General features: G+C 48.4%; 1 protein-coding gene across 1 annotated transcript in view; it reads right to left on the reverse strand.

Moving 5' to 3' along the window:
• The window catches only part of rab3gap1 (RAB3 GTPase activating protein subunit 1), a 248,328-nt gene that overhangs the window by 203,671 nt on the left and 18,304 nt on the right, over nt 1-26,353 (reverse strand). Inside the window, 1 exon segment of the mRNA XM_084313830.1 lies at nt 10,673-10,772. Coding sequence (XP_084169956.1) covers nt 10,673-10,772 — 100 coding nt within the window.

The following is a 26,353-nucleotide window of genomic DNA, read 5'->3' on the forward strand; positions in this document are numbered from 1 at the left end:
GGACTAGTTACCTGGAGGCTGTTGGACTAGTTACCGGGAGGCTGCTGGACTAGTTACCTAGAGGACTAGTGACTTGGAGGCTGCTGGACTAGTTACCTGGAGGCTGCTGGACTAGTTACCTGGAGGCTGCTGGACTAGTTACCGGGAGGCTGCTGGACTAGTTACCTGGAGGCTGCTGCACTAGTTACCTGGAGGCTGCTGTACTAGTTACCTGGAGGCTGCTGTACTAGTTACCTGGAGGCTGCTGTACTAGTTACCTGGAGGCTGCTGCACTAGTTACCTGGAGGCTGCTGGACTAGTTACCTGGAGGCTGCTGTACTAGTTACCTGGAGGCTGCTGGACTAGTTACCTGGAGGCTGCTGTACTAGTTACCTGGAGGCTGCTGGACTAGTTACCTGGAGGCTGCTGGACTAGTTACCTGGAGGCTGCTGTACTAGTTACCTGGAGGCTGCTGGACTAGTTACCAGTGGAGGCTGCTGCACTAGTTACCTGGAGGCTGCTGCACTAGTTACCTGGAGGCTGCTGTACTAGTTACCTGGAGGCTGCTGTACTAGTTACCTGGAGGCTGCTGGACTAGTTACCTGGAGGCTGTTGGACTAGTTACCGGGAGGCTGCTGGACTAGTTACCTAGAGGACTAGTGACTTGGAGGCTGCTGGACTAGTTACCTGGAGGCTGCTGGACTAGTTACCTGGAGGCTGCTGGACTAGTTACCGGGAGGCTGCTGGACTAGTTACCTGGAGGCTGCTGCACTAGTTACCTGGAGGCTGCTGTACTAGTTACCTGGAGGCTGCTGTACTAGTTACCTGGAGGCTGCTGTACTAGTTACCTGGAGGCTGCTGCACTAGTTACCTGGAGGCTGCTGGACTAGTTACCTGGAGGCTGCTGTACTAGTTACCTGGAGGCTGCTGGACTAGTTACCTGGAGGCTGCTGTACTAGTTACCTGGAGGCTGCTGTACTAGTTACCTGGAGGCTGCTGGACTAGTTACCTGGAGGCTGCTGGACTAGTTACCTGGAGGCTGCTGTACTAGTTACCTGGAGGCTGCTGCACTAGTTACCTGGAGGCTGCTGTACTAGTTACCTGGAGGCTGCTGCACTAGTTACCTGGAGGCTGCTGGACTAGTTACCTGGAGGCTGCTGGACTAGTTACCTGGAGGACTAGTTACCTGGAGGCTGCTGTACTAGTTACCTGGAGGCTGCTGGACTAGTTACCTGGAGGACTAGTTACCTGGAGGCTGCTGGACTAGTTACCTGGAGGCTGCTGGACTAGTTACCTGGAGGCTGCTGTACTAGTTACCTGGAGGCTGCTGGACTAGTTACCTGGAGGCTGCTGTACTAGTTACCTGGAGGCTGCTGGACTAGTTACCTGGAGGCTGCTGCACTAGTTACCTGGAGGCTGCTGGACTAGTTACCTGGAGGCTGCTGTACTAGTTACCTGGAGGCTGCTGGACTAGTTACCTGGAGGCTGCTGGACTAGTTACCTGGAGGCTGCTGGACTAGTTACCTGGAGGCTGCTGGACTAGTTACCTGGAGGCTGCTGGACTAGTTACCTGGAGGCTGCTGGACTAGTTACCTGGAGGCTGCTGTACTAGTTACCTGGAGGCTGCTGGACTAGTTACCTGGAGGCTGCTGGACTAGTTACCTGGAGGCTGCTGCACTAGTTACCGGGAGGCTGCTGGACTAGTTACCTGGAGGCTGCTGCACTAGTTACCTGGAGGCTGCTGTACTAGTTACCTGGAGGCTGCTGGACTAGTTACCTGGAGGCTGCTGCACTAGTTACCTGGAGGCTGCTGGACTAGTTACCTGGAGGCTGCTGGACTAGTTACCTGGAGGCTGCTGGACTAGTTACCTGGAGGCTGCTGTACTAGTTACCTGGAGGCTGTTGTACTAGTTACCTGGAGGCTGCTGGACTAGTTACCTGGAGGCTGTTGTACTAGTTACCTGGAGGCTGCTGGACTAGTTACCTGGAGGCTGCTGCACTAGTTACCTGGAGGCTGCTGCACTAGTTACCTGGAGGCTGTTGTACTAGTTACCTGGAGGCTGCTGGACTAGTTACCTGGAGGCTGCTGGACTAGTTACCTGGAGGCTGCTGGACTAGTTACCTGGAGGCTGCTGGACTAGTTACCTGGAGGCTGCTGTACTAGTTACCTGGAGGCTGCTGCACTAGTTACCTGGATGCTGCTGGACTAGTTACCTGGAGGCTGCTGGACTAGTTACCTGGAGGCTGCTGGACTAGTTACCTGGAGGCTGCTGGACTAGTTACCTGGAGGCTGCTGGACTAGTTACCTGGAGGCTGCTGTACTAGTTACCTGGAGGCTGCTGCACTAGTTACCTGGAGGCTGCTGGACTAGTTACCTGGAGGTTGCTGCACTAGTTACCTGGAGGCTGCTGGACTAGTTACCTGGAGGTTGCTGCACTAGTTACCTGGAGGCTGCTGGACTAGTTACCTGGAGGCTGCTGGACTAGTTACCTGGAGGCTGCTGGACTAGTTACCAGTGGAGGCTGCTGCACTAGTTACCTGGAGGCTGCTGGACTAGTTACCTGGAGGCTGCTGTACTAGTTACCTGGAGGCTGCTGGACTAGTTACCTGGAGGCTGCTGTACTAGTTACCTGGAGGCTGCTGCACTAGTTACCTGGAGGCTGCTGCACTAGTTACCTGGAGGCTGCTGGACTAGTTACCTGGAGGCTGCTGGACTAGTTACCTGGAGGCTGCTGGACTAGTTACCTGGAGGCTGCTGTACTAGTTACCTGGAGGCTGCTGCACTAGTTACCTGGAGGCTGCTGGACTAGTTACCTGGAGGCTGCTGTACTAGTTACCTGGAGGCTGCTGGACTAGTTACCTGGAGGCTGCTGTACTAGTTACCTGGAGGCTGCTGCACTAGTTACCTGGAGGCTGCTGTACTAGTTACCTGGAGGCTGCTGGACTAGTTACCTGAAGGCTGCTGCACTAGTTACCTGGAGGCTGCTGGACTAGTTACCTGGAGGCTGCTGGACTAGTTACCTGGAGGCTGCTGGACTAGTTACATGGAGGCTGCTGTACTAGTTACCTGGAGGCTGCTGTACTAGTTACCTGGAGGACTAGTTACCTGGAGGCTGCTGGACTAGTTACCTGGAGGACTAGTTACCTGGAGGCTGCTGTACTAGTTACCTGGAGGCTGCTGCACTAGTTACCTGGAGGCTGCTGCACTAGTTACCTGGAGGCTGCTGGACTAGTTACCTGGAGGCTGCTGGACTAGTTACCTGGAGGCTGCTGGACTAGTTACCTGGAGGCTGCTGTACTAGTTACCTGGAGGCTGCTGCACTAGTTACCTGGAGGCTGCTGGACTAGTTACCTGGAGGCTGCTGTACTAGTTACCTGGAGGCTGCTGGACTAGTTACCTGGAGGCTGCTGTACTAGTTACCTGGAGGCTGCTGCACTAGTTACCTGGAGGCTGCTGTACTAGTTACCTGGAGGCTGCTGGACTAGTTACCTGAAGGCTGCTGCACTAGTTACCTGGAGGCTGCTGGACTAGTTACCTGGAGGCTGCTGGACTAGTTACCTGGAGGCTGCTGGACTAGTTACATGGAGGCTGCTGTACTAGTTACCTGGAGGCTGCTGTACTAGTTACCTGGAGGACTAGTTACCTGGAGGCTGCTGGACTAGTTACCTGGAGGACTAGTTACCTGGAGGCTGCTGTACTAGTTACCTGGAGGACTAGTTACCTGGAGGCTGCTGGACTAGTTACCTGGAGGCTGCTGTACTAGTTACCTGGAGGCTGCTGCACTAGTTACCTGGAGGCTGCTGGACTAGTTACCTGGAGGCTGCTGTACTAGTTACCTGGAGGCTGCTGCACTAGTTACCTGGAGGCTGCTGCACTAGTTACCTGGAGGCTGCTGCACTAGTTACCTGGAAGCTGCTGGACTAGTTACCTGGAGGCTGCTGCACTAGTTACCTGGAGGCTGCTGCACTAGTTACCTGGAGGCTGCTGGACTAGTTACCTGGAGGCTGCTGGACTAGTTACCTGGAGGCTGCTGTACTAGTTACCTGGAGGCTGCTGGACTAGTTACCTGGAGGCTGCTGTACTAGTTACCTGGAGGCTGCTGTACTAGTTACCTGGAGGCTGCTGGACTAGTTACCTGGAGGCTGCTGTACTAGTTACCTGGAGGCTGCTGGACTAGTTACATGGAGGCTGCTGTACTAGTTACCTGGAGGCTGCTGCACTAGTTACCTGGAGGCTGCTGGACTAGTTACCTGGAGGCTGCTGGACTAGTTACCTGGAGGCTGCTGGACTAGTTACCTGGAGGCTGCTGGACTAGTTACCGGGAGGCTGCTGGACTAGTTACCTGGAGGCTGCTGTACTAGTTACCTGGAGGCTGCTGTACTAGTTACCTGGAGGCTGCTGGACTAGTTACCTGGAGGCTGCTGTACTAGTTACATGGAGGCTGCTGTACTAGTTACCTGGAGGCTGCTAGACTAGTTACCTGGAGGCTGCTGGACTAGTTACCTGGAAGCTGCTGGACTAGTTACCTGGAGGCTGCTGCACTAGTTACCTGGAGGCTGCTGTACTAGTTACCTGGAGGCTGCTGGACTAGTTACCTGGAGGCTGCTGCACTAGTTACCTGGAGGCTGCTGGACTAGTTACATGGAGGCTGCTGTACTGGTTACCTGGAGGCTGCTGGACTAGTTACCTGGAGGCTGCTGGACTAGTTACCTGGAGGCTGCTGGACTAGTTACCTGGAGGCTGCTGTACTAGTTACCAGTGGAGGCTGCTGGACTAGTTACCTGGAGGCTGCTGGACTAGTTACCTGGAGGCTGCTGGACTAGTTACCTGGAGGCTGCTGGACTAGTTACCGGGAGGCTGCTGGACTAGTTACCTGGAGGCTGCTGGACTAGTTACCTGGAGGCTGCTGTACTAGTTACCTGGAGGCTGCTGGACTAGTTACCTGGAGGCTGCTGTACTAGTTACCTGGAGGCTGCTGGACTAGTTACCTGGAGGCTGCTGTACTAGTTACCTGGAGGCTGCTGGACTAGTTACCTGGAGGCTGCTGGACTAGTTACCTGGAGGCTGCTGTACTAGTTACCTGGAGGCTGCTGGACTAGTTACCTGGAGGCTGCTGGACTAGTTACCTGGAGGCTGCTGCACTAGTTACCTGGAGGCTGTTGTACTAGTTACCTGGAGGCTGCTGGACTAGTTACCTGGAGGCTGCTGGACTAGTTACCGGGAGGCTGCTGGACTAGTTACCTGGAGGCTGCTGCACTAGTTACCTGGAGGCTGCTGCACTAGTTACCTGGAGGCTGCTGGACTAGTTACCGGGAGGCTGCTGGACTAGTTACCAGTGGAGGCTGCTGCACTAGTTACCTGGAGGCTGCTGCACTAGTTACCTGGAGGCTGCTGGACTAGTTACCTGGAGGCTGCTGGACTAGTTACCGGGAGGCTGCTGGACTAGTTACCGGGAGGCTGCTGGACTAGTTACCTGGAGGACTAGTTACCTGGAGGCTGCTGGACTAGTTACCTGGAGGCTGCTGTACTAGTTACCTGGAGGCTGCTGGACTAGTTACCTGGAGGCTGCTGTACTAGTTACCTGGAGGACTAGTTACCTGGAGGCTGCTGGACTAGTTACCTGGAGGCTGCTGTACTAGTTACCGGGATGCTGCTGTACTAGTTACCTGGAGGCTGCTGGACTAGTTACCTGGAGGCTGCTGTACTAGTTACCTGGAGGCTGCTGCACTAGTTACCGGGAGGCTGCTGGACTAGTTACCTGGAGGCTGCTGCACTAGTTACCTGGAGGCTGCTGGACTAGTTACCTGGAGGCTGCTGGACTAGTTACCTGGAGGACTAGTTACCTGGAGGCTGCTGTACTAGTTACCTGGAGGCTGCTGGACTAGTTACCTGGAGGACTAGTTACCTGGAGGCTGCTGGACTAGTTACCTGGAGGACTAGTTACCTGGAGGCTGCTGGACTAGTTACCTGGAGGCTGCTGTACTAGTTACCTGGAGGCTGCTGGACTAGTTACATGGAGGCTGCTGGACTAGTTACCTGGAGGCTGCTGTACTAGTTACCTGGAGGCTGCTGCACTAGTTACCTGGAGGCTGCTGTACTAGTTACCTGGAGGCTGCTGGACTAGTTACCTGGAGGCTGCTGGACTAGTTACCTGGAGGCTGCTGTACTAGTTACCTGGAGGCTGCTGCACTAGTTACCTGGAGGCTGCTGGACTAGTTACCTGGAGGCTGCTGCACTAGTTACCTGGAGGCTGCTGGACTAGTTACCTGGAGGCTGCTGGACTAGTTACCTGGAGGCTGCTGTACTAGTTACCTGGAGGCTGCTGCACTAGTTACCTGGAGGCTGCTGGACTAGTTACCTGGAGGCTGCTGGACTAGTTACCTGGAGGCTGCTGGACTAGTTACCTGGAGGCTGCTGTACTAGTTACCTGGAGGCTGTTGTACTAGTTACCTGGAGGCTGCTGGACTAGTTACCTGGAGGCTGCTGTACTAGTTACCTGGAGGCTGCTGGACTAGTTACCTGGAGGCTGCCGCACTAGTTACCTGGAGGCTGCTGCACTAGTTACCTGGAGGCTGCTGTACTAGTTACCTGGAGGCTGCTGGACTAGTTACCTGGAGGCTGCTGGACTAGTTACCTGGAGGCTGCTGCACTAGTTACCTGGAGGCTGCTGCACTAGTTACCTGGAGGCTGTTGTACTAGTTACCTGGAGGCTGCTGGACTAGTTACCTGGAGGCTGCTGGACTAGTTACCTGGAGGCTGCTGGACTAGTTACCTGGAGGCTGCTGGACTAGTTACCTGGAGGCTGCTGTACTAGTTACCTGGAGGCTGCTGCACTAGTTACCTGGAGGCTGCTGGACTAGTTACCTGGAGGCTGCTGGACTAGTTACCTGGAGGCTGCTGGACTAGTTACCTGGAGGCTGTTGGACTAGTTACCTGGAGGCTGCTGGACTAGTTACCTGGAGGCTGCTGCACTAGTTACCTGGAGGCTGCTGGACTAGTTACCTGGAGGCTGCTGCACTAGTTACCTGGAGGCTGCTGGACTAGTTACCTGGAGGCTGCTGTACTAGTTACCTGGAGGCTGCTGGACTAGTTACATGGAGGCTGCTGTACTGGTTACCTGGAGGCTGCTGTACTAGTTACCTGGAGGCTGCTGGACTAGTTACCTGGAGGCTGCTGGACTAGTTACCTGGAGGCTGCTGTACTAGTTCCAGTGGAGGCTGCTGGTCTAGTTACCTGGAGGCTGCTGTACTAGTTACCTGGAGGCTGCTGTACTAGTTACCTGGAGGCTGCTGGACTAGTTACCTGGAGGCTGCTGGACTAGTTACCTGGAGGCAGCTGGACTAGTTACCTGGAGGCTGCTGGACTAGTTACCTGGAGGCTGTTGTACTAGTTACCTGGAGGCTGCTGCACTAGTTACCTGGAGGCTGCTGGACTAGTTACCTGGAGGCTGCTGGACTAGTTACCTGGAGGCTGCTGGACTAGTTACCTGGAGGCTGCTGCACTAGTTACCGGGAGGCTGCTGTACTAGTTACCTGGAGGCTGCTGGACTAGTTACCTGGAGGCTGCTGGACTAGTTACCTGGAGGCTGCTGTACTAGTTACCTGGAGGCTGCTGGACTAGTTACCGGGAGGCTGCTGCACTAGTTACCTGGAGGCTGCTGGACTAGTTACCTGGAGGCTGCTGGACTAGTTACCTGGAGGCTGTTGTACTGGTTACCTGGAGGCTGCTGTACTAGTTACCTGGAGGCTGCTGGACTAGTTACCTGGAGGCTGCTGGACTAGTTACCTGGAGGCTGTTGTACTGGTTACCTGGAGGCTGCTGGACTAGTTACCAGTGGAGGCTGCTGCACTAGTTACCTGGAGGCTGCTGCACTAGTTACCTGGAGGCTGCTGCACTAGTTACCTGGAGGCTGTTGTACTAGTTACCTGGAGGCTGCTGGACTAGTTACCTGGAGGCTGCTGGACTAGTTACCTGGAGGCTGCTGGACTAGTTACCTGGAGGCTGCTGGACTAGTTACCTGGAGGCTGCTGGACTAGTTACCTGGAGGCTGCTGTACTAGTTACCTGGAGGCTGCTGCACTAGTTACCTGGAGGCTGCTGGACTAGTTACCTGGAGGCTGCTGGACTAGTTACCTGGAGGCTGCTGTACTAGTTCCAGTGGAGGCTGCTGGACTAGTTACCTGGAGGCTGCTGTACTAGTTACCTGGAGGCTGCTGTACTAGTTACCTGGAGGCTGCTGGACTAGTTACCTGGAGGCTGCTGTACTAGTTACCTGGAGGCTGCTGGACTAGTTACCTGGAGGCTGCTGCACTAGTTACCTGGAGGCTGCTGCACTAGTTACCTGGAGGCTGTTGTACTAGTTACCTGGAGGCTGCTGGACTAGTTACCTGGAGGCTGCTGGACTAGTTACCTGGAGGCTGCTGGACTAGTTACCTGGAGGCTGCTGGACTAGTTACCTGGAGGCTGCTGGACTAGTTACCTGGAGGCTGCTGTACTAGTTACCTGGAGGCTGCTGCACTAGTTACCTGGAGGCTGCTGGACTAGTTACCTGGAGGCTGCTGGACTAGTTACCTGGAGGCTGCTGGACTAGTTACCTGGAGGCTGTTGGACTAGTTACCTGGAGGCTGCTGGACTAGTTACCTGGAGGCTGCTGCACTAGTTACCTGGAGGCTGCTGGACTAGTTACCTGGAGGCTGCTGCACTAGTTACCTGGAGGCTGCTGGACTAGTTACCTGGAGGCTGCTGTACTAGTTACCTGGAGGCTGCTGGACTAGTTACATGGAGGCTGCTGTACTGGTTACCTGGAGGCTGCTGTACTAGTTACCTGGAGGCTGCTGGACTAGTTACCTGGAGGCTGCTGGACTAGTTACCTGGAGGCTGCTGTACTAGTTCCAGTGGAGGCTGCTGGACTAGTTACCTGGAGGCTGCTGTACTAGTTACCTGGAGGCTGCTGTACTAGTTACCTGGAGGCTGCTGGACTAGTTACCTGGAGGCTGCTGGACTAGTTACCTGGAGGCAGCTGGACTAGTTACCTGGAGGCTGTTGTACTAGTTACCTGGAGGCTGCTGCACAAGTTACCTGGAGGCTGCTGGACTAGTTACCTGGAGGCTGCTGGACTAGTTACCTGGAGGCTGCTGGACTAGTTACCTGGAGGCTGCTGCACTAGTTACCGGGAGGCTGCTGTACTAGTTACCTGGAGGCTGCTGGACTAGTTACCTGGAGGCTGCTGGACTAGTTACCTGGAGGCTGCTGTACTAGTTACCTGGAGGCTGCTGGACTAGTTACCGGGAGGCTGCTGCACTAGTTACCTGGAGGCTGCTGGACTAGTTACCTGGAGGCTGCTGGACTAGTTACCTGGAGGCTGTTGTACTGGTTACCTGGAGGCTGCTGTACTAGTTACCTGGAGGCTGCTGGACTAGTTACCTGGAGGCTGCTGCACTAGTTACCTGGAGGACTAGTTACCTGGAGGCTGCTGTACTAGTTACCTGGAGGCTGCTGCACTAGTTACCTGGAGGCTGCTGTACTAGTTACCTGGAGGCTGCTGGACTAGTTACCTGGAGGCTGCTGGACTAGTTACCTGGAGGCTGCTGGACTAGTTACCTGGAGGCTGCTGGACTAGTTACCTGGAGGCTGCTGCACTAGTTAGCAGTGGAGGCTGCTGCACTAGTTACCTGGAGGCTGCTGGACTAGTTACCAGTGGAGGCTGCTGCACTAGTTACCTGGAGGCTGCTGGACTAGTTACCTGGAGGCTGCTGCACTAGTTACCTGGAGGCTGATGTACTAGTTACCTGGACGCTGCTGGACTAGTTACCTGGAGGCTGCTGGACTAGTTACCTGGAGGCTGCTGGACTAGTTACCTGGAGGCTGCTGGACTAGTTACCTGGAGGCTGCTGCACTAGTTACCTGGAGGCTGCTGGACTAGTTACCAGTGGAGGCTGCTGCACTAGTTACCTGGAGGCTGCTGGACTAGTTACCTGGAGGCTGCTGCACTAGTTACCTGGAGGCTGCTGGACTAGTTACCTGGAGGCTGCTGGACTAGTTACCTGGAGGCTGCTGGACTAGTTACCTGGAGGCTGCTGGACTAGTTACCTGGAGGCTGCTGGACTAGTTACCTGGAGGCTGCTGCACTAGTTAGCAGTGGAGGCTGCTGCACTAGTTACCTGGAGGCTGCTGGACTAGTTACCAGTGGAGGCTGCTGCACTAGTTACCTGGAGGCTGCTGGACTAGTTACCTGGAGGCTGCTGCACTAGTTACCTGGAGGCTGATGTACTAGTTACCTGGACGCTGCTGGACTAGTTACCTGGAGGCTGCTGGACTAGTTACCTGGAGGCTGCTGGACTAGTTACCTGGAGGCTGCTGGACTAGTTACCTGGAGGCTGCTGCACTAGTTACCTGGAGGCTGCTGGACTAGTTACCAGTGGAGGCTGCTGCACTAGTTACCTGGAGGCTGCTGGACTAGTTACCTGGAGGCTGCTGCACTAGTTACCTGGAGGCTGCTGGACTAGTTACCTGGAGGCTGCTGCACTAGTTACCTGGAGGCTGCTGGACTAGTTACCTGGAGGCTGCTGTACTAGTTACCTGGAGGCTGCTGGACTAGTTACCTGGAGGCTGCTGGACTAGTTACCTGGAGGCTGCTGTACTAGTTACCTGGAGGCTGCTGCACTAGTTACCTGGAGGCTGCTGGACTAGTTACCTGGAGGCTGCTGCGGCCAGGAGTACTGCTGCCAGTCCTGCAGGATGTACGTGAAGCGGATGCCAATGTTGATGGGAGGCAGGGGGGTCAGGGGACAGCCCTTATGAAAGAGAGCGAGAGAGAGAGAGAGAGCGAGAGCGAGAGCGAGAGCGAGAGCAGACGGGTTGAAGAGAGGATGGAAAATGGGACAGATAGGTATAGGATGGTTAAGTATAACCTCCATCACATCATGGGGGCGACAGTGGCTCGGGAGGTAGAGCAGTTGTCTGGTAATCAGAAGGTTCCCGATTCGATTCCCGCTCCTCCCGGGCAGCGCGTCAAAGTCTCCTTGAGCAAGACACTTAACCCCCGAACTGCTCCTGATGAGCAGGTTGGCACCTTGCATGGTTGCCTCTGCTGTCGGTGTGTGAATGTGGGTCAAATGTGAGGAATTGTAAAGCGCTTTATAAATGCACCATTTACAAAATGGGACAGATGTATAGGATGGTTAAGTGCGACGTAATCACTCCATATATACAATCATTTCCACACCATGTCCCTTACGAATACCTTCTTCTCCTGGATAGTACAAATCTAAACATTACAAGCAGTATGTAACTGCAATGGTCACGGTAGGGCTGGGCGATATGACGATATTATATAAATATCGGGTACAGTTCATTAACGATACGCTTTTTAAACGTATTGTGGATATCGTGATGTTTTGCCCAAGAGGCTTGTGTCGCGTCAATCTGGTCCACACGTTGACACTTTTGAACAGCGCCGCCACACACACACACTACTGCATCAAAAGTGACTACTTATGATAACAAAGGCATTCGTTTTGTGGCATTAACGTTATATAGTTACACTTTCAATAACATCAGCGTATTTACATAGCAACGACCGAGGTCGACCTAGATATAGCAAGCATTAGTCGTTCATATCTCAGCCCGTGCTGACTCGGTTGTGCCCATTCTGCGGTCTGTTAATAACGTTTTCAATCAGACAGATGTATGGAAAGGCTTTTATTATAACATCCGTTGCTGCAGTAAAATCATTATGCCTCCAGTCGTTTAGTCTTCCTGCGGAGCTAAAAGCTAAACGTCGGCCGCGGCGAGCTACCGCTGCCATTGTTGTTGTCATTGAGCTCTCCAATGGCGGAAGTAAAAAATGAATACGCGCTTGCCAATTGGTGCTAAGAACAGCAGGGCGGGTGCAAGCGATGTGACGTAATTGGCAGACGCGACTGTCAATCAAAATGATTCTGTTTGCCGACTGAATGAAAAACGTTATTAACAGATTGCAGCATGGGTACAATACAGTACAGCTCAATACAACAACAGTCAACAGTGGACTGGAGGATGCAGACCAGAGAGACTTTCGTCTTGTTTACATCAGGGTCCCCCATTTTCAATTCATCATCTTTCATATCTAAATCATATAATATCTCATTGCTAAATATATGCAATATATAATCTAATAATCCAATAATCTAAATCTAACATAGCCAAGCTCAGGGACTTGGGCTTGAACTATGACCTGTGCCAGTGGGTCCTGGACTTCCTGACGGGCAGACCCCAGGTGGTAAGAGCCGGCAACTGCACCTCCTCATCCATCACGCTCAACATAGGGGCCCCCCAGGGCTGTGTTCTGAGCCCCCTCCTCTACTCCCTGTACACACATGACTGCGTAGCACAGCGGAACAACAACACCATCATCAAATTTGCTGATGACACAGTAGTGGTGGGCCTGATCTCTGCCAACGACGAAAGGGCCTACCTGGAAGAGGTAGAGAACCTGTCACAGTGGTGTCAGGAGAACTGCCTCTCCCTGAACGTCAGCAAAACAAAAGAGATGATTGTGGACTTCAGGAGGTCGGGGGTCAAGGACTACAGCCCCCTCAGCATCGACGGGGCACCAGTTGAGAGAGTGAACAGTTTCAAGTACCTCGGAGCCCACATATCCGAGGACTTGACATGGACCACACACATTGACAGTGTTGTGAAGAAGGCACGACAACGCCTCTACTTCCTCAGGCGCCTAAGGAAGTTCCAAGTCAGTCAGAAGATCCTTAGGAACTTCTACTCATGTACAATAGAGAGCATCCTGACCGGCAACATCACCTCCTGGTTTGGGAATAGCACTGCACAAGACCGTAGCAGACTACAAAGAGTGACACGTTCAGCCGAACGCACAATTAGAGGGGGGCTTCCCACCCTCCAGAACATTTACAACAAGCGGTGCAAGGGGAAGGCTAAGAGAATTATTAAGGACTCAAGCCACCCGAACAACTGCCTCTTTGAACTGCTGCCGTCAGGCAAGCGATACCGGAGTCTTATGGCGAGCACAGAAAGACTCAGAAGGAGCTTCTATCCCCAGGCCATCAGGCTGCTAAACGAACAATAATCGCTAAACGAACAATAATCACTATGCAACAACCATCAAATGCACACAGCACACACACCCACACGCACACACTCACTCAAACAAACAACACACTGCAGCACCCACTCTCCACACTTTAGATCACACAAACACACTTACACTTTATATTTATTGATAAAGGATTTGCACTACAACTCGTACACCTACTGTGAATTGTACCTAAACTGCACCTCGTCCATTTATGCCTTGCACTATATAGTATTGTATATTAGTACACTGCACAGTATTGTATATTGTATGGTAACTACGTCTACGAACATTGTACATATGTCTAAACTGAACACTGTGACCTCTTTTTTTACTTCTAATTTTTACTATGTTTTTATTTCATACTTATCTTGTCATGCACAGTCTCTGGAGCGCAACAGTAAGAAGCATTTTGTACAAAAGTATTCTGTACTTCTGTATGACAACTATTAAAGAAACTTGAACTTGAAACTTGATATATAATATAAAAATGCTAAATGCATGGGTATTTTATTTTGTCTTTAATGTTAGCTTGCAAACTCAAATACTGTCTTGGTAAGCCTCATAATGAATTGTTTGGGGGAAAAAAGAAAAACATCGTGATGCGTATCGTGTATCGCCGAAAGGTCAGAAAATATCGTGATATCATATTTAGGCCATATCGCCCAGCCCTAGGTCACGGATTGTCTTTCGTTATCGTGAGCTTGTGACATGTCCATGATAACGACTACATTACCCATAATGAATGAATGAATGAATGAATTAATGAATGAATTAATGAATAAACGAATTAATGAATGAAACGTTTATTTTTGAACATGTACTTCTCCATATTCCTCCAAACAAATCACGGTATCTTGTTCCGTCAAAACCAAACAATCATAACAACAAATTAAAAAAACATTAAACTTTTTTTTTTTAAATAATAAAAAAATAAAAATTATAAACAAAAGGTCAAGAGCAATGTGTTTGGTTAGCAGACATGTCCAAAAAAGGAGTAGAGGGAAGCTAAGCTTATTGGTCCCTACCCCCTTACATTTGTATTTGTTCTTCCATTAATTTTACTAGATATAACATAATTTAGTATATTACAATATAGAATATACTTTTACTTATATTAAAAAAAACTTGATTCACTTGACAGCAGTGAATATTGTACAGCACTACATAACACAATATAACATAACTTTGTTTATCCTCAATACTCATTTCTGTATTTCTCTAATGTGTATTTTTTTAGCTGCTTTTTAAATTGTGCCACATGTTTACTCAGTTTGATGTGTTCAGGTAAATTATTACACAACTTCACTCCACACACCGATATGCACATGCTTTTCAGCGTAGTGTGTACCATTGGTTGTTTAAGATTCCCTCTCCCTCTTAAGTTATATTCTCCTTCCCCGTCTCTGAACCATTTTTGAATGTTGCCTGGGATTAGTTTGTATCTGGCTTTGTATACAATGAGGGCAGTTTTGAAATACACTAGGTCCATAAATTTCAATGCTTGTAGCTAGGGATGTCCAGATCCGATCACGTGATCGGCGCCGATCACGTGCTTTTCAGAGGATCGGGATCGGAATTTTATTTTTTTATAAAAATCGGCAGTCAAAAAAAGATTTTTTTTAATTTTTTTATTCAACAAACATGACCATGTTCACGTCTTAAACTCATACGGAGGCCTTAGTTTTGGTTTTAAATTACATATAATATAACATTCATGTATTTATTGTCACACAGAGCAGAATAATTGTCCACAACAAACACATTCCCTTTAATTTACACCGTTGCAACAAACACATTCCCTTTAATTTAGACCTACACGCTCACATCACAACAACACGTCGCTCCCGAAACACGGTTATCCACTGACTTGAGCAGCTAGAGGTTTGGAACTAAGCATTTTAAAATAGAAAGTCAAGCCAGTCCAACAGCAATTGCAATGTTTGCAAGGAGGACATTCCGCGTGGAGGAAAAACTCATGAAGCAGCAGGCTGGAGGCGGAGTTTTCAGACTAACTTTTCCCCTGGATAATGTCAATTATTTGCTGTGTGACTGAGGATTATCGTCTGCGTTTCAGACCAGAATGGAGCTAAGCTTTACGTAAGTCGAACACTGAATGTATACGACAGAGTACAGCAACTTGCAATGGGCCTGGTCTACAAGATACACTATACGACTAAGGTACCCATGTACATGTCAAAATACTTCCCAAAGGTCAGTGAATACCACAACCACTACACCAGAGGAAGCTCAACAAATCATGTTAAACCCAGATTCGGCTCAAACAAGGGACTAAACACGTTTCGCAATTATGCCACATCAATGTGGAACGCCCTACCCAAAGCTGTAAAGGAATGTGAATCCCTACCCACATTCAAAACCGCTCTTAAAGAGCACCTACGGGAGGCTGCAATTCGAAACTGGCCACCGTAAATGCCCAAAACCCCCACCACCTCCTAATAGACAGTCTCCTCCCCACCGCATGTATATATTCCCTCCCCGCCGTATGTATATTTCTCTCCCACCCACCCACCCCCTCCCTCCTAATGTACAGTCCCCTCCCCATCATATGTATATACTCTGTCAGGATCTAGGGGTAACAGTACTGTATATTTGAATACCGTTTATGTCACAAATGTATCAGTACTAAATACCTATATGTCCCTATGCCATAAATGTCATGTATGTTGTGTATGTCATAAATGTCTATATGAATTGAAAATGGGGGACCCTGATGGAAACAAGACAAACGTTTCTCAGGTCTGCATCCCCTTAACAATTGTGTGTATTGAGCCGTACTGTATTGTACCCATTCTGCAATCTGTTAAATAAAGTTTTCATTCATTCATTCATACTAATGTGCAAACATATATTGAAACTTTTAATATTTCTCATATGAAGCACATTTCTCAGGGTGAATGTAATAACAAGAGCCGCCGTGCTCGCGCCCCTCGAGGGACTATAGGCAACAGAGGGGCTTGTCTTGCTCCGCCAGTTTCTGACAAAAATGCGTCAAAATTGATTACTAATGTGAAAGATCGGATCGGGAACGATCGGGATCGGTAGATATTTAAAATCACATGATCGGGATCGGATCGGGAGCAAAAAAAGGCGATCAGGACATCCCTACTTGTAGCTTTATAAATAAGTTATTGGTGTGTTCATAATATCCTACATTGTTGATTATTCTTATTGCTTTTTTTTGTATGGTGCATATTGGCTGTAGAGTGCATTTGTATTACCCCACACCTCCGCACAGTAGCTCATATATGGTAGGAAGAGTGTACAGTACAGTGTATACAGTGTTTTTTGGTTTAGAATGTGTCTTATCTTGCATAAAACACCAACACTCCGTGCCAATTTAGTCCTGACATATTTGATATGAGGTTTCCAGTTGAGTTTGTGGTCTATTATCACACCCAGAAATGTATTCTCAAATACCCTCTCCAGTTTAATACTATCAATCATTAGTTCAACCGGTGTATTTACTTGTATATCACGTTTACCAAATATCATGAATTTGTTTTTTTTTAATATTTAATGATAATTTATATACAGTATGAATAGTTTCAGGCCCAGAATTGACCCTTGCGGCACACCACAGATTATGTTTGACTGAGTGGACCTGTACTCCCCCAACTGCACAAACTGTTGTCTTTGTTCTAAGTAACTCTTTAACCATTTGAGCCCTACTCCTCTGATCCCATACCTTTCCAATTTTAGTAGCAGAATATCATGATTTATAGTGTCAATCGCCTTCTTCAGATCTATGAAGACCCCCATTGCAAACTTCTTATTATCAATTATGCTTGTCAGTTCTTCTACTAGGTCCATTAGTGCCAATGACGTTGAATGATTCGATCTAAATCCATATTGACTGTCTATAAGTAATGCATGTTCATCAATGAAACTGTCCAATCGTGCAGCAAATAATTTTTCCATTATCTTTGAGAACTGGGAAAGGAGAGAAATCGGCCTGTAATTGGTGAATAGATTTTTCTCACCTGCTTTGAAGATCGGTATCACTTTTGCAGTTCTCATTTTGGTGGGGAAGGCACCCAGTTTGAATGAGAGGTTACAAATATGCACTAAAGGGTAGGGATGCCCCCCGGACCCCGGTTCTAAACGGGAACCGGTACTAAATTAGAAAAAAACTGAGTATTGATAAGCTCCGACGTTATCGGTACTGCTATCGATACTTATTACTATGAGGTTTTTTTCGAGGAATTTAAACGTTGTGAACTATCTCTCCTCTCTCTGTCTCTGCACGAGAAGCGAGCCATTATTACTCACACTCAACTTTTTTTGCCATTGCTATGTCTACTATACATTGGTTTCTTGTTCGAATGCATTTATTTCTATAGACCAGTGGTGCCCAACCAGTCGGCCGTGATCGACCGGTAGATCAATGACATGCAATATAATTGATGCGAGCAATGTTAGCTGCTAACTAGTAATACATAGGCTAAGCTAACTAGAGTTAGCCGCTAACCCTGGAAAACGCTCAAAGCGGTTTGCAGCATGAATATTGTTTGGGATTCGGCAAGCACGCATTTGTTATTGAAAGTGAAACACGGATTCGAAGTCTCCCCTCTGGTCGTGCGCCGTTCACTCGGTGTCGCGGGCAGCGGTGGTAGCGCCCGGCGGTTACCCCCCCTGACCCTTTCTTCTTATTATTATTATAAAGTTACTACTTATGATTAACAAAGGCATTCGATGTGTGTTCTATTATGATGTGTGTAGTGTTCTGATAACGACTATTGGTGAAGCGATGTCGAGATTCATTTGGTTTGGCAGCGGGAGCTAGATTTGCGAGAAGCATGCAACTGCAGAGCCGCAGAGCTGACAGTTGTGCGCGCACAGTGCAATACTCCAATTCAGCCATTGGCAATTCAGCTGTTGGGTGGGTGGCGCTGCTGAGCTTCCCCAGACCGGACCTGAGAGCGCCGCTGGCTCTGCGGCTCTGCAGTTGCATACTTCTCGCAAATCTAGCTCCCACTGCCAAACCGGCGGAGATATAATAGTCATCACGCAACGTTTATATTTCACGATAATGTTGCCGTCTCTCTCTGCCAAATTTCTCAGTTCTTCGCTTGATATAATTAATACAAATGTCCAATATAACGAAATTCGTTAGCTCATAAAAATGTGATTATAACACACTGCTGTATTTAATGTCGGGCCCACTGCCGCACATTGCTTTGGTTGAGAGTATTATTATAAAAAACAGCAGTGATGCAGTATTCAGCTAAACTCTGCGGTGGGCGTGATGTAACAGCGATACCGCGGTAATGCGGTAATCGCGGCAGCTCTAGTTTCAAGTGCAGTTTCCATTGGTATCATCTCAAGGAATTCTGGACCGGTGGAATAATGTGTAACGATTCATTCAAATTGCTGTATGCTGAAGATGAAGGCACACATTCAGGAACCAGAAAGGGCAACCAGAGTGAAGTGTACGCAACGGTTTCTGCTACATTCACTCAGCTGCAGAGCGACATCGCAGGTTGAATCTTCGCCATCACTACTATCCTAGTACGGATATGACCTGTGTTACCAACAACCGCACAGAGGGTGAAGCACGCACTGCTCTGGGTTCACAAGGAGGGCTGTTTCCCACGATCATGAAAACAACATAATCGAGATAACGCCATTACTTAGTCGTTTGCAGTGAGTCTACTACAACATACTATAGGGCTGGACGGTATGGTCTAAAATGTATATCACGGTATAATTTGAAGCATAGACGGTAACGGTATATATCACGGTATATTAACTTATCTTAAAATGTCTATATAAATGCTTCTGAAGGGGTAAAACACTGGTATGGCAGCTGTTATTCTGTTACAGCTGCTGAGCTATACTATAGCTAATGTCCATCAATATCTTCCCTTTTAATTAAATAGGTTCAAGAATCGAATCAGGATTGTTAGCAGAGAGAGAGAGAGAGAGAGAGAGGGAGGGAGGGGGCTGCTAGTGTAGCCAGCTACCGTTAGCTTGCCGAGGCTCCAGCACATCGACAAGCTGCTGGAGCAAGCTAACGTTAGCTTGCCGAGACTACCAGCACATCGACAAGCTGCTGGAGCAAGCTAACGTTAACTTGCAGAGGCTCCAGCACATCGACAAGCTGCTGGAGCCAGCTACCGTTAGCTTGCCGAGGCTCCAGCACATCGACAAGCTGCTGGAGCAAGCTAACGTTAGCTTGCCGAGGCTACCAGCACATCGACAAGCTGCTGGAGCAAGCTAACGTTAGCTTGCCGAGGCTCCAGCACATCGACAAGCTGCTGGAGCAAGCTAACGTTGGCTTGCCGAGGCTACCAGCACATCGACAGTTAACATTACATAAGGTTTTAGCGCGACGTGTGCATTCCAGAATGGCGAGGATGCAAAGCATGTTAGACCATTGGACTCGTCGCAGAGTTTACATTACACATAGAAACTGCGCGACTCGCGAGAGAAGTCACACAGCTCGCTGTGTGCAACGCAGGGCTGAAGAGCTAGTTCGCTTCTGTGTTTATTATGAAATGACAATTGCGTGTTGACACGCCCACTGCGCGAAGCCTCTGTGCTCTTAAATAACTTTTTCCAGTTCGCACATATCTATTATCTATAACTAATTCTATCTATTTTTAGGGGCAAATACGAGTGAAATAGTCGGCTGTGGTTACATGACGTCATTGCTATTTTAGAGCTGCTCTACCGGTTACAAGGTATAGTCAAAATCCATACCGTAGAGCAAATTGATACCGTTTATACCGTATACCGTTTATACCAGGGGTCTCAAACTCAATTTACCTGGGGGCCGCTGGAGGTAGAGTCTGGGTGAGTCAAATATTCCACAAAAAAAGGGTTTCAAGTATTCCAAAAATGTATTAATACATCAACAAACTACCCCTTTGCCTCATCATAAAACCTCACAAACACCAGCAACTGAGCATTCTCATTGGTGTCAGTGGACTCATCCACAGATATGGAAATGCACTGTGCATTTTTTTCATTCTATCACAAAGCTGTTTAATGAATTAATCAGCCAGTATTTCAGTTATTCTGGTTGCTGTGCTATCTGAGGAGGATTTGCTTTTGTTTGCCTTCAAACATGGTCTCCATCACTTCAGTCATACATTATTTTATTATGTATGCATCAGAGAATGGCTTCTTGTGTTTAGCCAAGACCCATGCCACTGAGTGAGGACTTGGTTGCTTTTTATCGTTGTGACATAACTTTAACAATAATTCTGCTTGCAGCTTGATATGATGATTTCATTCCATTTATTTTTGTGGTTCTTAGTGCTGAAAGGTTGCATCAAAATAACTGTGTTTTGTTTCGTATTGGCGTTTCAAATTGCGTTTCAAATTGCCACTCTTCACAAGAGCTACCGTTTCTTGGCACATTGTGCTGGTTGGAGGGAGGATGAACGCATATTTTTCAGTCCATTCACCTTTGAATTGCAGCGATTTTCACTGTTGACTTTTATTTTACTGGCCATCTTTGAACATGCCATATTTTTCTACTAGCTGCCTGCTGGCAAAACTATGCTACTCGCTACAGTACCTGCAGATTAGACTACTGTAGATGCGTTGTCAACTCTCGCTCCGACTCCGACCCGTTGAAAGAGACAACATGCATTCCGTGAAGACCCGCCGTACTCTGCCTCTGATTCGCAGACTGTGGGTGGGGGGGGGGGGAATGGTGACGGGACGCTGAATATGATTGGACCAAAGCAGTAGACAGACACAGACAGTTGGAGCAGTGCAGCCGGACAGGAGCTTGCAGAGGAGATAGGGGAGAATTTCGAGGATACCTGCTATACGCACTGATGACAGGATATATTTCCTTCCACTTGGTATCACTCCGGAATCACGTTTCAACCACTAACGTTGCTGCCATGAGCCTGCGCTATGGTAGCCTACAAGTGATAAAATAAATAAAACGGCCAACTCGCGCAACGGGACGGCAAAAGGTTGCGCGCGGGCCGCACTAACACTAAACTTTGATGTCAAGTAGGGGGCCGCAAAATATCATCCTGCGGGCCGCAAATGGCCCGCGGGCCGCGAGTTTGAGACCCCTGGTTTATACCATCCACCCCTACAACATAGTTGGTGATATTTATTAGTAAGGGCGTAATTATGGGGGGGGGGACACAGGGGACATGTCCCCTGCATGTTTTCAGAGGGCAGTTATTATCTCCCGCACATTTTTACCATCCAAAAACAATGTTACATGATAATAAACGGTGACGCGACGCGGCACTTGGACCACACAGAAAACGGCTGCTTGTTCCATCTCTGAGCTCAGGTTTCTGAGACTCTGAAGACCTGAGCCATTGTCATGCAAAGACAGGTAGCCAGGTGATTCACCCGGCGAGGGACGAGTCGCATTTCTGTGTGCATGTGCTAAGTACCAACCACAGCTGTCTTTGCATAACAACAGCCATGTCGTCAGGTGTGCTCAAATACCCCTCCCCTCATAGTTTGGTGTGAAACTGTGAACGATGGTCTGTGTGATTGCCATGAAATGCAACAGCATTGCTTGGTGTCTGTGAAATATCTGTCTATGACCTCATTGTATTTAAAATCCTCTAGGCTGTTGTTTTATACATTGTAGATAATAAATAGCGCGATCTCTCTCTCTTTCACACACACACACACACACACACACACACACACACACACACACACACACACACACACACACACACACACACACACACACACACACACACACACACACACACACACACACACACACACACACACACACACACACACACACACACACACACACACACACACACACACACACACACACACACACACACACACACACACACACACACACACACACACACACAGTTCCGAGACTCGCGCGGCTTGTCATAAGTGAATTGTATATAGAAACAAGTCACCAAAATGGACTATTGTTCAACTGATTTTTTATTTTATTTTTGTATCTACGAAGGGGGGTTGGACCCCCCCTTCACCCCCCGACCCCCACCCCCCGCAACAGCCACCCTCCGCCACTGACCACGCCCCCAAATGTGTCCCCCCCACCATTGAAAACAAAATGACACCCTTGCCAGGAAGACCACCCTCTAGAGCCAGACCAGGCTTCACTCCGCCCAGAACCCAGGAAGACCACCCTCTAGAGCCAGACCAGGCTTCTCTCCACCCAGAACCCAGGAAGACCACCCTCTAGAGCCAGACCAGGCTTCACTCCGCCCAGAACCCAGGAAGACAACCCTCTAGAGCCAGACCAGGCTTCTCTCCACCCAGAACCCAGGAAGACAACCCTCTAGAGCCAGACCAGGCTTCACTCTGCCCAGAACCCAGGAAGACCACCCTCTAGAGCCAGACCAGGCTTCACTCTGCCCAGAACCCAGGAAGACCACCCTCTAGAGCCAGACCAGGCTTCTCTCCACCCAGAACCCAGGAAGACAACCCTCTAGAGCCAGACCAGGCTTCACTCTGCCCAGAACCCAGGAAGACAACCCTCTAGAGCCAGACCAGGCTTCACTCTGCCCAGAACCCAGGAAGACCACCCTCTAGAGCCAGACCAGGCTTGACCTCGCCCAGAACCCAATACCCCTATGTCTAATAAAACACAAGATACTTGGGCCCTAATGATAAGGATATGCACTCAATGAAGAAACCCAACCCCCCTAGCAAACATCTATGTTACTCATAGTGGTCTAATCAAAAGGTCATATGTATATATATACACGTGTGTGTGTGTGTGTGTGTGTGTGTGTGTGTGTGTGTGTGTGTGTGTGTGTGTGTGTGTGTGTGTGTGTGTGTGTGTGTCTGTGTCTGTGTGTGTGTGTGTGTGTGTGTGTGTGTGTGTGTGTGTGTGTGTGTGTGTGTGTGTGTGTGTGGAGGAAATGGTTCAAATGTGAGCTCCAGGTGTTGACAATGCTGATGCTAGAGTATCATATGACCGGCGCTCTGAATAAGATGGGAGAGAAACAGGAGGTTGCAGAGCGAGGTCACTGCATGTCCACAGTATATATATATATAAGAGAGAAGAGATAACTTCATTCCTTCAGACACGGGGGAACTGACCTCTCGCCTGCTTGTGTGTTAAGCTGGGAGGGGCTCTGTATTGTACAACATGTTAACCCTTTCACTACCACACTACAGAAGGTTAACCCTTTCACTACCACACTACAGAAGGTTAACCTTTCACTACCACACTACAGAAGGTTAACCTTTCACTACCACACTACAGAAGGTTAACCTTTCACTACCACACTGCAGAAGGTTAACCTTTCACTACCACACTACAGAAGGTTAACCTTTCACTACCACACTACAGAAGGTTAACCTTTCACTACCACACTACAGACGGTTAACACTTTCACTACCACACTACAGAAGGTTAACCTTTCACTACCACACTACAGAAGGTTAACCTTTCACTACCACACTACAGACGGTTAACACTTTCACTACCACACTACAGAAGGTTAACCTTTCACTACCACACTACAGAAGGTTAACCTTTCACTACCACACTACAGAAGGTTAACCTTTCACTACCACACTGCAGAAGGTTAACCTTTCACTACCACACTACAGAAGGTTAACCTTTCACTACCACACTACAGAAGGTTAACCTTTCACTACCACACTACAGACGGTTAACACTTTCACTACCACACTACAGAAGGTTAACCTTTCACTACCACACTACAGAAGGTTAACCTTTCACTACCACACTACAGACGGTTAACACTTTCACTACCACACTACAGAAGGTTAACACTTTCACTACCACGCTACAGACGGTTAACCCTTTCACTACCACACTACAGACGGTTAACCCTTTCACTACCACACTACAGACGGTTAACCTTTCACTACCACACTACAGAAGGTTAACCTTTCACTACCACACTACAGAAGGTTAACCCTTTCACTACCACACTACAGAAGGTTAACCTTTCACTACCACACTACAGAAGGTTAACCCTTTCACTACCACACTACAGAAGGTTAACCTTTCACTACCACACTACAGAAGGTTAACCTTTCACTACCACACTACAGAAGGTTAACCCTTTCACTACCACACTACAGAAGGTTAACCCTTTCACTACCACACTACAGACGGTTAACCCTTTCACTACCACATTACAGCAGGTTAACCGTTCACTACCACACTACAGACGGTTAACCCTTTCACTACCACACTACAGAAGGATAACCCTTTCACTACCACACTACAGACGGTTAACCTTTCACTACCACACTACAGACGGTTAACCTTTCACTACCACTCTACAGACGGTTAACCCTTTCACTACCACACTACTGACGGTTAACCCTTTCACTACCACACTACAGAAGGTTAACCTTTCACTACCACAACACAGACGGTTAACCCTTTCACTACCACATTACAGCAGGTTAACCTTTCACTACCACACTACAGACGGTTAACCTTTCACTACCACACTACAGAAGGTTAACCTTTCACTACCACACTACAGAAGGTTAACCTTTCACTACCACACTACAGAAGGTTAACCCTTTCACTACCACACTACAGAAGGTTAACCCTTTCACTACCACACTACAGAAGGTTAACCTTTCACTACCACACTACAGATGGTTAACACTTTCACTACCACACTACAGAAGGTTAACACTTTCACTACCACACTACAGAAGGTTAACCTTTCACTACCACACTACAGACGGTTAACCCTTTCACTACCACATTACAGCAGGTTAACCTTTCACTACCACACTACAGACGGTTAACCTTTCACTACCACACTACAGACGGTTAACCTTTCACTACCACACTAGACTGTTAACCCGTTCACTACCACACTACAGAAGGTTAACCCTTTCACTACCACACTACAGATGGTTAACACTTTCACTACCACACTACAGAAGGTTAACCTTTCACTACCACACTACAGACGGTTAACCTTTCACTACCACACTACAGACGGTTAACACTTTCACTACCACACTACAGACTGTTAACCCGTTCACTACCACACTACAGGCGGTTAACCTTTCACTACCACACTACAGAAGGTTAACCCTTTCACTACCAGACTACAGAAGGTTAACACTTTCACTACCACACTACAGATGGTTAACACTTTCACTACCACACTACAGAAGGTTAACCTTTCACTACCACACTACAGATGGTTAACCTTTCACTACCACACTACAGATGGTTAACACTTTCACTACCACACTACAGATGGTTAACCTTTCACTACCACACTACAGATGGTTAACACTTTCACTACCACACTACAGAAGGTTAACCTTTCACTACCACACTACAGATGGTTAACACTTTCACTACCACACTACAGAAGGTTAACCTTTCACTACCACACTACGGAAGGTTAACCTTTCACTACCACACTACAGAAGGTTAACCTTTCACTACCACACTACAGACGGTTAACCTTTCACTACCACACTACAGATGGTTAACACTTTCACTACCACACTACAGACTGTTAACCCGTTCACTACCACACTACAGGCGGTTAACCTTTCACTACCACACTACAGAAGGTTAACCCTTTCACTACCAGACTACAGAAGGTTAACACTTTCACTACCACACTACAGATGGTTAACACTTTCACTACCACACTACAGAAGGTTAACCTTTCACTACCACACTACAGATGGTTAACACTTTCACTACCACACTACAGATGGTTAACCTTTCACTACCACACTACAGATGGTTAACACTTTCACTACCACACTACAGAAGGTTAACCTTTCACTACCACACTACAGATGGTTAACACTTTCACTACCACACTACAGAAGGTTAACCTTTCACTACCACACTACAGATGGTTAACACTTTCACTACCACACTACAGAAGGTTAACCTTTCACTACCACACTACGGAAGGTTAACCCTTCACTACCACACTACAGATGGTTAACACTTTCACTACCACACTACAGAAGGTTAACCTTTCACTACCACACTACAGATGGTTAACACTTTCACTACCACACTACAGAAGGTTAACCTTTCACTACCACACTACGGAAGGTTAACCTTTCACTACCACACTACAGATGGTTAACACTTTCACTACCACACTACAGATGGTTAACACTTTCACTACCACACTACAGATGGTTAACCTTTCACTACCACTTAACCTTCTGTAGTGTGGTAATGAAAGGGTTATATATATCTAAATTGGTAAATGGCTGCATTTATATATGCGCTTTTATCCAAAGTGCTTTACAATTTTGTTCCTCACATTCACCCGCTCACTCACA

Source organism: Notolepis coatsorum (assembly GCF_963971535.1).
Source record: "Notolepis coatsorum genome assembly, chromosome: 5".
NCBI lineage: Eukaryota > Metazoa > Chordata > Actinopteri > Aulopiformes > Paralepididae > Notolepis > Notolepis coatsorum.